Source organism: Cnephaeus nilssonii, assembly GCF_951640355.1.
Source record: "Cnephaeus nilssonii genome assembly, chromosome: 18".
Lineage (NCBI taxonomy): Eukaryota > Metazoa > Chordata > Mammalia > Chiroptera > Vespertilionidae > Cnephaeus > Cnephaeus nilssonii.
Genome location: NC_137089.1, coordinates 14,750,440 through 14,764,439, shown reverse-complemented (window position 1 = coordinate 14,764,439; position 14,000 = coordinate 14,750,440). Strand labels below are relative to the sequence as shown.

At 48.4% G+C, this 14,000-nt stretch overlaps 1 protein-coding gene across 2 annotated transcripts in view; it reads right to left on the bottom strand.

Moving 5' to 3' along the window:
• Positions 1 to 842: 842 nt before the first annotated feature.
• Positions 843 to 14,000, bottom strand: part of BAALC (BAALC binder of MAP3K1 and KLF4) — a 60,830-nt gene continuing 47,672 nt past the window's right edge. The window contains exon 3 of one of the 2 annotated variants that reach the window (XM_079796596.1): positions 843 to 3,043. In XM_079796596.1, coding sequence (XP_079652722.1) covers positions 2,933 to 3,043 — 111 coding nt within the window. In that variant the 3' untranslated portion in view covers positions 843 to 2,932. The remainder of the gene's footprint in view (positions 3,044 to 14,000) is intronic. The other variant, XM_079796597.1, reaches the window with a different exon arrangement.

Sequence of the window (14,000 nt, the reverse complement as noted above, 5' to 3'; positions counted from 1 at the left end):
GGTCACCCTCCCCAGGAATTAGAGGGTCATAGAGGTGAAGGTTAGCAGGGCTCAGCCAGGAAGGGCGAACAGAAGCGTGGTCGGGGAGGTGGGGCAGGGCTGGGCAGCAGGAAAAGGGTGAGCATACAGTCCTTCGCCTGTGTATCCAAGGACTGCTTGGGGCATTGGCAGAACAGAGAGGTTCCTGGTTGCCATGGTTTCCCTCACCTGTAGGTCTTAGCAGCAATTCTGAGGGGTGCAAGTCCAATCCTTCGAAGTCTCTCTTCTTTCTGATCTTCATTAAAGGCACCCTGTCACCGTAGGTCAGAGTCACCCCTCTTGGCAGCGGGGATAAGAGAGCCTGAGCCAGACACAAACCCCCCCAAGAGCTCCCTAGCCCTCTCTAGTTACTGCCACCATCCCCTTAGACTTGGGCTCAGTGTTGTGTCCGGCTCCATGACAGCCCCCCACCCCCACCCCACGTGGCTGAGTCTCCCAGCCATGCCAGCCCTTCTTGCCAGGAGAGGTACCATGTTATATGGTGGGGAAAGCACTGGATTGGCAGACCAACTTCCCTCACTTGCATCTGCTCCATCACTTACCGGTTGAGTGGACCATAAATACTTATAGCTGTAACTTGGCGCTAACAGTGTTCTCTTTACCACCGCACAAGGCCTTTTGGAGGAGTCATAGGGATCACTTATGTGAAAGGTCTTTGCTTAAACGTGAAAAAAAAATCTAAGCATCTCTACATACAAATGTAAGGTCTCAGTAAAGATTCTTCGTAACTGTCCATATGTTTGAAATTGATGACTTTATTGACACAAACTTTGCAATAGAAAGTGTTATGCTAATAGGGTAGTAAGAGTCAGTTCCCATATCACATACACATGAAAAGATTGCCAGACAAATTTCCAAGTAACATTCCAGAAATGGTCTTGGTGACATCCAGATTGCTCTGCAGAGGGGCGGGTCACATATGCCGTTCACCCCCTTCTACCTCAGGGGTGAGAAACTGTCTCTATATAAAACAGAGACACCCTCTCAAGCTGATCAATCCCAAGCAACATGGAGCAGGTAAGTGATGAACATCAAGGTTGTGCAGAGAAACGAGGCTTAGCCTGTGGCTGACAGCAGTGCCGGGTGAAGGAACACCCTCCACACACACACAGGGCAGGTGCCCTGGGACAGGGAGCCCTTGAACTTGCAGGAGCGACGCCCACCTGTGGCAGTCGGGGCTCCTGCTCGGTAATGTCGGTGGGGACATAGGAGTCACAGGTTTTGCTTTTGTTGTTGTTGTTGTTATTATTTTATTATTATTTAACATTTCAAAACATGAAGTTGCTGAAAAGCCCTTTCTCAAAGAATCAGAAAGTGACAGAGATTTGAGGAAACTGGTGTTTTGAGTATGGTGAAAGTCTCGTGTGATCAGAGTTTAGGACAGAAACCTGCCCTGAATATACACGTGAGATCACACTGCAGGGCGGTTCACAACACACGAGACCTCAGCGTCTCCGTCCGTCTCTGCTTAGTAAGCCCACGGTCAGGTCTGGGATACACGATGGTGACTGGCCAGACGCCAATCTCTCAGCATCTGCGAGGTGCCTGGCTCCGGGTTGGCATTTAATGTTTAATGAATAAATATACAATCTACTGAAGGAGAGGAGGAGGAAGTGACGCTGCCCATTTGTGTCTGAGGAGTAACAGAGTTGGCAGGTAAGGAGACTGAGGATCTGGACTGGAACCTGCTGATGCCAGTTGTCGGGACTGTGTTGTATAAGCACACAGCAGCAGGCTGCCAGTTTCTGCTACACATGGAGCGTACTGATATCATTTGGTACAACTTCAGGCCTATCTTTCCCAAGCCTTTGCTACATGACTTTGGAGGCAAATACTCTACCTAACCATTTAAAGAAATGCTAGAAATGTGTATTCCTAGAAAACCTTTTTTTTTTTTTTTTTTTTTTGCTGCATCAGCTACCTGATTTCTAATACAGTGCATGCCAATCTAATGTCAATGTGATTGCACGTCCACCAGGTACTGACTTTCTAAAGTGATTCCTCTGCAGATGGCATAGTCCTGGGGCTGCGTACGGAGAGGGTAGGGGAAGCCCTGTGTGCAGCCAACATGGTCTGATAATCTCCCGCTTGTGAGCAGTGTCCACTCTTTCAATAACAATTGCAAATGACCCGATTGCGAGAGAGAACACTCGAGAACACAAGCAAAGGGAACTGGAAAGCTATGAAAAATGCACTGTCTGGCTGAGCCCGCAGGGGTGTCCTGGGTTGGATGCACCGACCACAGCGGCTGTGATATTACGGTTCAAAGGCTGCTGTGGACACCAGCATGGGGGCGGGGGCATTGAAGGCTGAGACATGGGTGTGACTGCATCATAGAGACCACCCCCCAAAGACACGCCGGGGTGTCGGTGGGCTTGGAGCTCAGGAAACGAGAATAACAGGGAGTTTTCCTGTTTCTTGATTTCTCATGCATCTTGGCTTCAAGTGAGGTGAGAGCCAACTTTTAATCGCACACAGTAAGCTTGGTGATGGCGGCATTCAAAAAGAAAGAACGAGCAGGCTTGCCAGAAACGATGCACATTCCCGTGGCCAGGAGAGCGTGGAGCTGACACGTGACTCCCACCCTTTCTACTTTATCTGCTTCATAAGCTGGCCTGTGGCTTTAGCTCAGCCCTTCCAAGCCAGACCTAAGCGCAAGGCAGCAAACTGAGCTGCTCATTTGCAGCTTATTAGCCTATGTGAGCACTGTGCCAATACATTTATGCGAAAACCAGGAGGCTGAGAATGTCCGGAGATCTCCGGCAGCTGTCGGTTGCCGGGCCAGACAGTCTCTCAAGGCACTCAGCTGCGTTCACATTCAGCAGGGGACCCTCCTCTTCAAGGTTCCTTGTGGGGTCCAGCATGTGATGGGCACCAAAGAAGTCCATCTGCCCTAGTGGGCACAGTTCTCTGTGATTCCTCGACTTCCTCCACCTGTCGGATGCTGCTCTGTGACACTGATGGTGACTTCTTTTGCAGGCATGCGCTTAGCATCTCGTTTAGCCTGTTAAAAAGTGTAGCACAGTGAACTGAGTTACTGGGAGATAGCCAAAGGCCTCCCATTGCATTCGTCTCCCGAGAGGGTTGCACACACAGACACACGCACGCACACGCAGAGGCAGGAAGAATGGCCCCCGGGAACACATGCGCGTGTGCTCCTTCTCATAGGCTCCTCTGGGGAGTCTCTAACACCACAGAGCCTGGCACGAGGTGTGCTCAGTAAAACAATGAACGAATAAGCTAAGGTCCATCAGAGGGTAACGTGAAAGGTTTCAGTAGAGTAGTTAAGGGTTTGAGCCTTGGAGTCAGACAGACTTTGGCTAAAATCCTGACTATGTCATTTCACAATGGACAGGTTTTTCCTAACATCTCTAACCTGTAGTTTCCTCGCCTGTAAAACGGGGAATAATAATAGTACCTTTCACAGAAGGCTATTATAAGGATTAAATAAGATAATTCATGTAAGGTGCCTAGGCCATGCCTGTAACTTAGGCCATGCCTGTAACTCAGTGGTTCTCAACTTTCCTAATGCTTCGACCCTTTAATACAGTTCCTCATGTGGTGGTGACCCCCAACCATAAAAATTATTTTCGTTGCTACTTCATAACTGTAATTTTGCTACTGTTATGAATCGTCATGTAAATATCTGTGTTTTCCAATATCAGGTTGAGAACCGCTAGCAGGGTCGCCTAAGACCATTGGAAAACACAGATATTTACATGACGATTCATTAACAGTAGCAAAATTACAGTTATGAAGTAGCAACGAAAATAATTTTATGGTTGGGGGTCACCACAACATGAGGAACTGTATTAAAGGGTCGCGGCATTAGGGAGGTTGAGAACCACTGCTGTAACTGAATAAAAATGAGGAAGAAAAAAAAGACGTAGTAAATATAATAAGTAAAAAATAGGATAGCGTATCCCCTTCTAAGTGAAGATACCCCAAGGATAAAATTCCAGACTTCGTATTAAATACTAAGGCATTGACTAAACTGTAAGTTCTTCAACCATATGCGCCACACACCCCCCCCCCCCCCCCCCCCGTCCCTTCGAGAGGAAACAACTTTAACTAGTGAGGGGATCTGTGCCATCCCACTCACTGGCCGTGTGCTTGGAGCGAGTGTGAGACGCGCCCTGTGATGCCTTCATCGAGGGCGGACAGAGACGTGCCACCAGTCCCAACCCAGGAAGGACCTGCTGTCCAGCTGCAGGGGATACAGTCAGCAAAGAGCCTCCAGTTGTCCCTCCAGAGTGGCCTCAGCTGCAGAGCCATGTCACCCAGGGCCTTGCCTGTCCCAAGGTGGACCAAGGAGGGGGGTGGGCCACGAAGGCAGGCGTACAAAAGCCTGGCTATTTGGCCCAGAGCAGGCCAGCTCCGACAGGCCAATTATCTCCAGCGCTCCGCATGGGGTGGGGCCGGTGGGGTCGGCCAAGGCTGTCCTCAGGTCTGCATTGTGGCTCAGCTTCTCCCTCCGCCCGCTCCTGCTTCCAGCCCTCCCTCCCACGGTGTTGACAGGGAGCTTCCCAGTGAACATCCTGTCTCATGTCATCTCAGAGTCTGCTTCCTGGGAAGCTCAGTCAGGCTCTGATCTGCACAAGCATCTCCCAAGGCGTGAGCCTCTCTCTGTGCGGGTGTGAGTTACTGACGACAGACGCATGTTTATGCAGTACAGCCCCCGCACGCAAGGCAACTGCTTCCTCTGTAGTGCTTCCAAAGAAACGGTGGGCTGTGCACCCCTGGAGCAAAAGAAATTGCTCTGCTGTCTTTATTAACAGATGGCGTGCAGGCTTCTGTCATGTCACACAGACCCCCGCGAGGTGGCTGCTGGTGATGGCCCTTGACGTGGCAGGTCCATCCATCCCCCCGGCTGCTGTGAGTTTCGGCTGCTAACTGCTCACAGCAGCACCCTGCCTGCATCTGATGGGAGCCACTTCGCCAGAGAGTCCCAAGAGGTTTCACCCTAATTCCTGGACACAGCCCCGAGCCAATGCCTGATTGTAGGGGACACAAAAGGCCGCCCCCTTTGCCTCGAGGGGTATACATCTCTGATGCCACTCATGCTCCGGAGTTCCCGTGGGATCAGGCTGAGGCTGCGCTATAGCCGGTCAGCTGGGCTGATGTGTTTGCTGAACTTGGTCCTCGGCCCCACCCTGCTTCCCCACTCGTACCGGTTTCACCTGAGACTTTCAATCACTTGGTGAGAATCCTGATCGCAGGCCCTGCTTCTAAGGAACCTGATCTAAGGTCATACTCTATAGGTGACTTAAGAAAAAAAAATTTTTTTTTTTTATTGATTTCAGAGAGGAAGGGAGAGGGAGAGAGAGATAAAATCATCAATGACGACAGAGAATCATTGATCAGCTGCCTCCTGGACACCCCTCACTGGGGATTGAGCCTGCAACCTGGGCATGTGCCCTGACTGGGAATTGAACCGTGACCTCCTGGTTCATAGATCGGCACTCAACCACTGAGCTACACCGGCCAGGCTAGGTGATTTGAGAAATATTTAAGGATGATTTTGACTACATGCAATTTTAGCCTTATTCATTGACTGCATGAGAAAGGATTTCAGTTTTCCTCTTCATGCCCCCAGGGCCCAGCTCTGTCTGAGACACAGTAGGCTCTCTGTTTAACTCTGGCTGAGGACATGGATGAAGGGGCACACAAGCACCACACGTGTCCGTGTCCCCTTGCTTTAACACCCGTGGCCAGTGCTGTCTAAGGAGTCAGCCTACACTCAGCTCTTTCACGCCTGAGCTGGCACCGGGGCCAGCGGTGCCGTCTGTGGATTTATTTTTCCCTAAAAGCAGGAAAGTCATCAAGTCCCACAACCACACTTGTTTCCTAAAGAAAAGTGTGGCAGTTATGGGGCTAATTCCATCTGAGTTCAGGTGTTCTCGCAGGGACGCGGTGAGGACGGGGCGTGGCAGAGAGACACAGAGGCCTTATTGAAGCGGGCCAAGTTGACGGCAGCGTTCCCCTAAACTGGTGGGCGGGCCGAGAGCTTTCCAGAATGGAAATGTAAAAGTTCCTGAATGGCCTAACTGCTTTCCTTCGAGTTGTTGGCAAGATTTCACAAAACGTTAGTCAAGATTATACACAGAAAATGTTCCGCTCTGTATTTCAGTCTGTTTTTCTAAGCTTAAATATCTAAGCAAATATTCAATAGTCGGTTGATTCTTAATTTCCCAACCTGTTTAAGTAAAGAGTCAAAGGCTATGAAATAGTCATTCCCAGAACTGCCAGAGAACATGGGTGGTGTGAACCTCAAGTACAACGGGGCGATTTCTTAAATCTGTACATCAAAAGCCTGCACAAGGGAACTATTCAAGGGACAAGTTTTGGGCCAGACAGACCTAGATTTAGCACAAGGCTTTGCCACCCATCCCTTTGCTGTCAAAAGACCTGTTGCTCTAAACTCTGAAACTCAGTCAGTCCCCTTCCCTGAAATTGGGGAAATAATGCTCGCTTCTTAGTTTTTTTTCTGAGAGAATTATGCATGTCACTTAGCATTAATAGGGTGACAAACTTCTCCTGGTCTACCCAAGACTGACCTGTTTTAAATGGAAAGTCCCAGGCCCTGGACAGGTGGCTAAGTTGGTTGGAGCATGGTCCTGCACACCAAAAGGTTTTGGGTTTGATTCCTGGTCAGGGCACATACCTAGGTTGTGGATTTGATCCTGAGTCAGAGCATGTATTGGGAGGCAACCAATCGATGTTTCTCTCACATCAATGTTTCTCTCCCTCCCTCCCTCCCTTCCTCCCTCCCTCCCTTCCTTTCTTCCTCTCTCTAAAAATCAATAAGAACATATCCTCGGGTGAGAATTTAAAAAATTGTAAAGTCCCACATTCTGGGAGCCTCCCAAGACAGTGAATCACCCCAATGATAGCCATCAACATTAATTATACTCGCAAAAGGATGTCAAACAGACCAAATTTATGTAGAAAACTCTAATTCTTCTGAAACTATGACTATTGCTACTACTACTTTTTCCTTTTCCTTTCTTTCTTTCTTTTTTTTTTTTTATAATCTTCACCCAAGGCTATTTTCCCATTGATTTTCAGAGAGAGTGGAAGGGAAGGGGAGAGACAGAGAGAGAAACATTGATGTGAGACACAACTACTACTACTTTTAAATAACATCAATAATTGCAACTCTAGAAGACATGCACTTGGATCAGGGACCAACTGGAGTTCTGTCTTCCAATGATGGGCACAGAAGGTTCCATGCCACAAGCAAATCGATTCTCAAATGATGACAGTGTATTGCATTTCGAAAATTAAACACCTGGGATGACAATGCGTTTTCTCAGAAGCATTTTATAAAGGAGAAGCTTTCACGTCTGAGGCCCCAGGGGGAAGGTGCCCACCCCTTTAACTGCAGCTCCCCTATTCAGGGGTTGGTTGTCACTGCAATGTGGTTACAACCTGGACACCTCAGGCTTCAAGCCCAAATGAGAGGGAGAGAGAGAAGACGAGAAGGGGAACTACAATGCCAGACTATTTTCTCTAGAAGTTCCGAGAAGTTCGTTGCTCTGCCCTCCTATGAGAAAAAAGCAATACAGACACACGAAATAATTATACCATTCTGTTCCTCCGGGTCTATGGCATCTTGTATATCACATATGTTTTCCCCTCTGATGTGGTTTCCAGCCAGCCAAACCTTTTTATGTAACATCCCACCCTCTTGACTTAATGACAGGAAAAGAAAACGTGTCCTTATTGTAATTACTGGCTTAAAAAAATCTGATGGTTCCCAACTCAGTGACGACAGAAGCCTGTTTGGCACCTTGAGCTTTTTCAGCCGTCTGCTAATTCAATCCTTCTCCCACTTCTAAAAGTCTTATTTTGTGAGTTTCAGCACCACCGGCTTGTTAATGGGCCACCTCCTGTTTCTCACCCAGTTTTACAGCGTTTCCATTCTTCCCGGGCCTCATTTTAATTTCTGCAGGTTTAGTCCTCTGTGAATCATTGATTTTAGTCCTCTTAATCCTGCCTCTTTAATGAGGAGTAATTCATAGGCTGAGGTTTCTCAAGGGGAACCAGATTGACTGTGATATCTTCCCCGTAGCCTCAAACCCAGATTGGACTTTTTTTTCTTGGGGTTTAAAGTCAAGGCCCCAGCTCATTCAGGTGGAAGTGGGGATGGACTGGCTGCTCCGGGGAGGCCTGGACTCAAGACTGGCCTAAACCTGCTCAGCCTCTTCTCTCACTTTCCCCCAAAATGGAAGCAGACGTGCTCAGCTTAACGCTGACTCCGCAAATATATCTATACCTAACATGGTATGACCCCTTTCAGTCCCTTGCAGACAACTAAGAAAAAAAGGCCGAGATAACAATTTATCAGACAACAATTTTTCTGTGTAACTAGTGTTCTAATGATAAAAGCAATACATAGTTATGCTAAAGGAAATTCAGAGTGGAGAAGGGCACAGTGAAAAGCAACACTTGCTCGCCCTGGCCGGTGTGGCTCAGTTGGTTGACTGTCATCCCGTGCACCGAAAGGTCGCCAGTTCGATTCCTGGTCAGGACACATGTCTAGGTTGCAGGTTCGATCCCCACTTGGGTTTCGTACAGGAGGCAACCAATCAATGTTTCTCTTTCCCTCTCCCTCCCTCTCTCTCTAAAATCAGTAAAAACTTTCTTCTTTTTAAGTAACACTTGCTCCCACGCTCTGGCCACCCTTGGCCTCCCCAGAGGTGTTCGGTGCGTGATTTTATGGGATGTGGCTGGGTTTCCTAGGACATAGGAGCAGAGGACCATCTCACTCTCTCTCACACTCTGTACTTCCTGGTTTTTAACCGTGGCTTGATTATACACTGAGTGGCAAGATTATTATGATCTCTGAACACATAATAATCTGGCCACTCAGTATATATATATATATATATATATATATATATATATATATATATATATATATATATGAGGCCTGGTGCATGAATTCGTGCATGGGTGGGGTCTGGCCAGCCTGGCCAGGGGGAGGGGACATGGGCGGTTGGCCAGCCTGCCTGCTGGTTGAACACCTGGTCGAGGCGACAATTTGCATATTAGCCTTTTATTATATAGTATATACACTGAGTGGCCAGATTATTATGCATTCAGAGATCATAATAATCTGGCCACTCAGTGTATATTTATTATTCACTTGCTTACTTATTTTCTATGTCCTTATGAGATTACAAACTTCAAGAAGGTAGAGACCCAGTCTGTTGTGTTCACCACAGTATCCCAGAGTCTAACTTAGTGCCTGTCGCAGAACAGACACCAACAAGTAATCTGATGAAGAACTCAGGTGTGAAGATAAATCTTCAGAGAGAGAGAGAGAGAATCCCTAGAAATAAACCTGTTTACATTGCCCTGACTAAACCTCAGCTTCCCCACAGGGTTTCAGTTATGCTCCTGATTGTCCCTGGCACTGCCCCCCGGGATGACTGGGAATGGCACGGTGCCCCCTTTCCTGACAAGGCAGCTGAAGTCACCCAGGCCGTACCGTTCGCCCAAGGTCAATGTCAATATAGGTGGTGAGTTGAACTAAAAATGGTGGCCCCAGGTCCCATATCCAGCCTCTCACAACTGCCAGAGCTCACCCTAAATCCTCCGCCCTCTGGTTCCAGGTAGTGGGAAGGAGGAGCATGGGGTCTGGCGGCGGACAGACCTGGGTGTGTATACCCCAACACAGCCACGTCCCGACTCCCTGCGCCGTGCTGGCCGAATACCACCTTCTGTGCCCGTTTTCCCAGGTGGGGAGGGACCTGCTCACCTCTTAGAGTTCTGGGGGTTAAAGGTAACACCAAACAGAGTGTGTGTTTGGCTCAGAGTAGACCCTCTGAAAAGGTCAGTTTCCTCCTCTCCTCCTTCCCAGAAGGTTAACAACTGAGCCTTGTCAGCTGTAACTCAAGCGAGTTTTCTTCTTTTCAGTCAAATCCCGTTCAAGAGAGACACACGATAACAGACCTCTAGCTGTTCCTGAATCCGGTGACTTACTTGCTGCTGCTGCTTCATAAACTGTAGGGCATTCACGCGAGGTTGGTCAGGAAACATTTAATCTCAGCACATCCGCCGAGGGCCAGGCTGCTAGCCTCCAGAGGCAGGGCTCAGAGCACGCCGCAGGCAAACCTCTCCAGAACGCCCCAGGCCGGAGCAATCCTGTGCAGTGTGCAGCCCCATGCAAGGCGCTCGCCTAGGCTAACAGCCTGAGGTTTTTCTCTATCAGGTGGTATCAGATGTTCAAAGCAGGTGTTGCTGTGCAACTTGAACCTCAGATCAAACAGCAGGAGAACCTGCTTTGGGAAAGCAACTGGGCTCCCACAGAATCGCCATCCATCATGTGATGGTGGTGCTGGAGCGGGGATGGGTGGGAGGGGAGCCGTGGGAAACCTTTCTAGTTTTAGAGAAGTATTAGGCTGGTCTCAGTCAATCAACATGCAGTTAGTGAGCACGTATGAGGCAGGAGCGTAACTCGGAAGTAGGCACAGGGGGCAAGGGAAGAATACGAAGAAGGAGGAGGTTTCTAATAGAATTGGTTCCTCATAGAGGTTCCTAATAGAATTGGGTCTTGCAATTCTTCATCTACATAAGGAAGCAGCCAATGTAAAGATACTCTGTGGAAATCCCTACACATACACCCCACATCCCTAGACTGCCAGGATGGAAGTAGTGAGTACCCCCAAGTACCTTCTAAAGGTCTCCCTCTCTTTGGTTTTCCCCAATAGTTTATTCTCATCTCCCCCTCCATTTAATGTCTTGTTTTTGTTTTCCTAGGAGACACTCATATTTACTTTCCAAACTCTTCTCAGATATCTCCTATTACTGCCATCCAGGAGAAACGGGGCTGGCCCTCGCCTCCTTTCTGGGTCAGGCCTCCCTCTCTGGCCACAGCCATCTTTCCTGGAGGGACCAAGCCTTGCCTGCGGTCAGACACTGCAGGCAGGGAGGGAGGGAGGGAGGGAGGGAGAGAGGGAGGCAGAGGAGGACACTTAGGTGAGAACAGTCCTGGCACTGGCTAATTCCATTAAGTGTGGGCTGGTCACGCTGCCAAGAATAATCAGGCAACTTGGATAGATGTGGTTCCTGATGACATGAAGCTCACTGGGAGGCCAGCACATGCGCGGGGCTTCGTCTACTTGAAGCTACAGCCACATCGATTTCTGCCTCAGCTGAATACTTGAGGAGGTCGTTCTGGGAGAGAAAAACAAGTCCTAAGCCTGAGGAAAGGGGACGTTCAAGATGTGGAGTGGATAATCTTTGGAGGCAGCCAGCGTTCCCGAACAATTCATTAGCAAGAGAGAGCAAGCAGCGACCCCGCTTCCTCTCGTGTTGTTTGCTGAGCTGAGGCGAGGAGCTGGGGGAAGGAGACCCAGGCAATGATGTATCGATGCCGGGGAGTGGGACAGTCCCAGTGGCCAGAGGAAATCAAGGTGCCACGGGGAAAGAGCAAGAGCTCCCACTGAGACAGCCCGTTCCAATTTGTGGAAGGTCATTTCTGTCACATTCTTTTAGCCAGTTAGCACCGATGAACAGCAGGCATAAGGCAGGGGCCAGAGAAAACGGACAGAGGGAAGGCGAGGCTTGTTTGGTGGAACTCGAAGAGGAGAAGGGCTCTGAACAGGAGATGCCCTTGCTCACAGGCATTAGCAGCCCCTCATTACCCTTCAGAGAGCGACTGGACCTGTGGGTGATTGTATCTATGTTAAGCAGAGTGGTTGCTATTACCTACCAGTGGCCTTTTATCTCCGTCCCAGCACCACTTAGTTTATATTATCTGGGTCCCCACCCTCACCCCTCATTAACACGGCAGCTACTTCAGAGCAAAGGACCTGCGTGCCTTTTCTACTCCTAGGTGGTTGGCACTGGAACCTGGATGGTGCCTGGTACCTAGACGGTGCTCAGCAATGAACATTCGATGAATGAGCCCAAAGAGTGCTTCCAGAAACTGGTGGGGAAATTCCCAGGCCTAGCAAGGGTCACCTGTAACGCACAAGTGTGCTGGAAATCTGAACAGGGTGCTGCAGTAGGCACCTACGCCCATGAGGACGCATGCTCCATGAAGGGTTCCTCTGGAGAAGGGAAGCTTTAAAAAAGTGACAAAGGACCGTCAGCCAGGTGGGGCCAGGTGATGTCCAGGGGAAAGCTGTGAAATGCTAACAGGTCATCTTGGGGGAGCAGAGGAAGACAGGAAGAGGCGAATGGATACTGCCTGAGCCAGATGCTGAAAATGCAGGAAGCTTTGGTCCAGAGGCTAAGAGACAAGCCAGGAAGAAACAGTATGTCCAAGGCCCTGGATGGATTAGGAGGAAAACCAAGTTCCTTGGATAGGTTCTAGGTAGCCGAGAGCTGTTTTGGTATGAGATGGCTCTGCTGAAAAGAAACGGAAATCCGAGGTAAACCTGTCTTGTGAACTGACACCTTAGATGGAAAACCTTTGCCACCCCAGTCAGGGACCCAGGACATCTGGTGGCTGGTGAGCTCGCAGCATAGGAAGACCGCTGATGCATTTAGCAGCGCTTACAACTAAAGTTATCTGCTCCCTGATCTTAGTTTGGAAATAGTTCAATGTAGCCATTGTTCATTGAATTGTGAACACAAAAGCAGCCTGGATGGCTTATCAATATGAGCCATCTGCCCTCTGGTGCTTTGTGTGCGTGGTCCTCACCCCCCGGCAATAGTTCCCGCTGCTGCTGTGGTCCCAGGGTCTGGCTCCGCTTGGCCAGACTTTAATAACAACACGAGATCCCAGAGTGCGTGTGAGTGTGGACTGAGGAAGTGCTCTCCCTAGCTACCTCGGAGTCTCCATTTCCATTTGTGGACTGGAGACAACAATATCAACATTTCAGAGTCACTGTGAGGAGTAAGTGAGATAATATCGCAATGTCCTAGCGGCCTAAGCTATGTCTGGGAGGACTAAGCACAACTAACTGGCTTTAAACTCTTATGTTCCATAACCAGAATTCATATGCTGCTGGTGAGCGTGTAAGCTGGTGTAACCACTTTGGAAAAACTATTTGTTAGTGTCTATTAAAGTTGCATATATCCCCATGCTATGAGCCAGCAACGTCACTCCACGTATATACCCCAAAGAAGTGTATGTCCACAGAAGGGCATGCACAAGAATGTTACATGGAAACAACCTAGGTGTCCTTCAACATCTGATGTGGTATATACAAGGGAAGACTCCTCAGCCATAAAAACAATGAAATGCTGCCATTTTCGATAACATGGGTGGATCCCGAGAGTATCATACTAAGTGAAATAAGTCAGATGGAAGAAGACAAGAACAGTATGATTTCACTTAGATGTGGTATGTAAGACAGAAAGCAGCAAAGAACAAACAAACAAACTCATAGATACAGACAACAGAACGGTGATTACAGAGGGGAAAAGGGTATGGGGAGGACAAAGAGGGTAAAGGGGGGGTCAAATGTATGGTGATGAAAGGACACTAGGCTTGGGCCGGTGAGCACAATGGAGTATAGAGATGTATTATAAAGTTGTACACCTGAAACTTACATAATGGTATTAACCAATGTTACCCTAATAAATCTCAATTTTTAAAAGGCTTAAAATTTAAAAAATACACATATAAACAACAACAAAACATTAATAGCTGCATTGTTCATAATAGCCCCAACTGAAAATAACCCAAATGTCCTTCCAGTAGAATGAAATATACATACGAAAATGAGGAAATGTTGCCACTCACAACAACACGGATAATTCCCACTGGCATAATATCGAGCAAAAGAAGCCAGACACCAAAGAGCACATGTTGTATAATTCCCTTTATAAAAATCTTGAAAATAAACAAGTGCTGGAAAGTGGTTATGTTGGGGGGAGGGGGTGGTGGTGACTGGGGAAGGGCATAGGAGGATTTCTGGGGTAGTGATAATATCTTCATATGGAAGCTGGTTACATGGGTGTGTCACCTCATAAAATTCATTGCACTATGACTTGTGCGT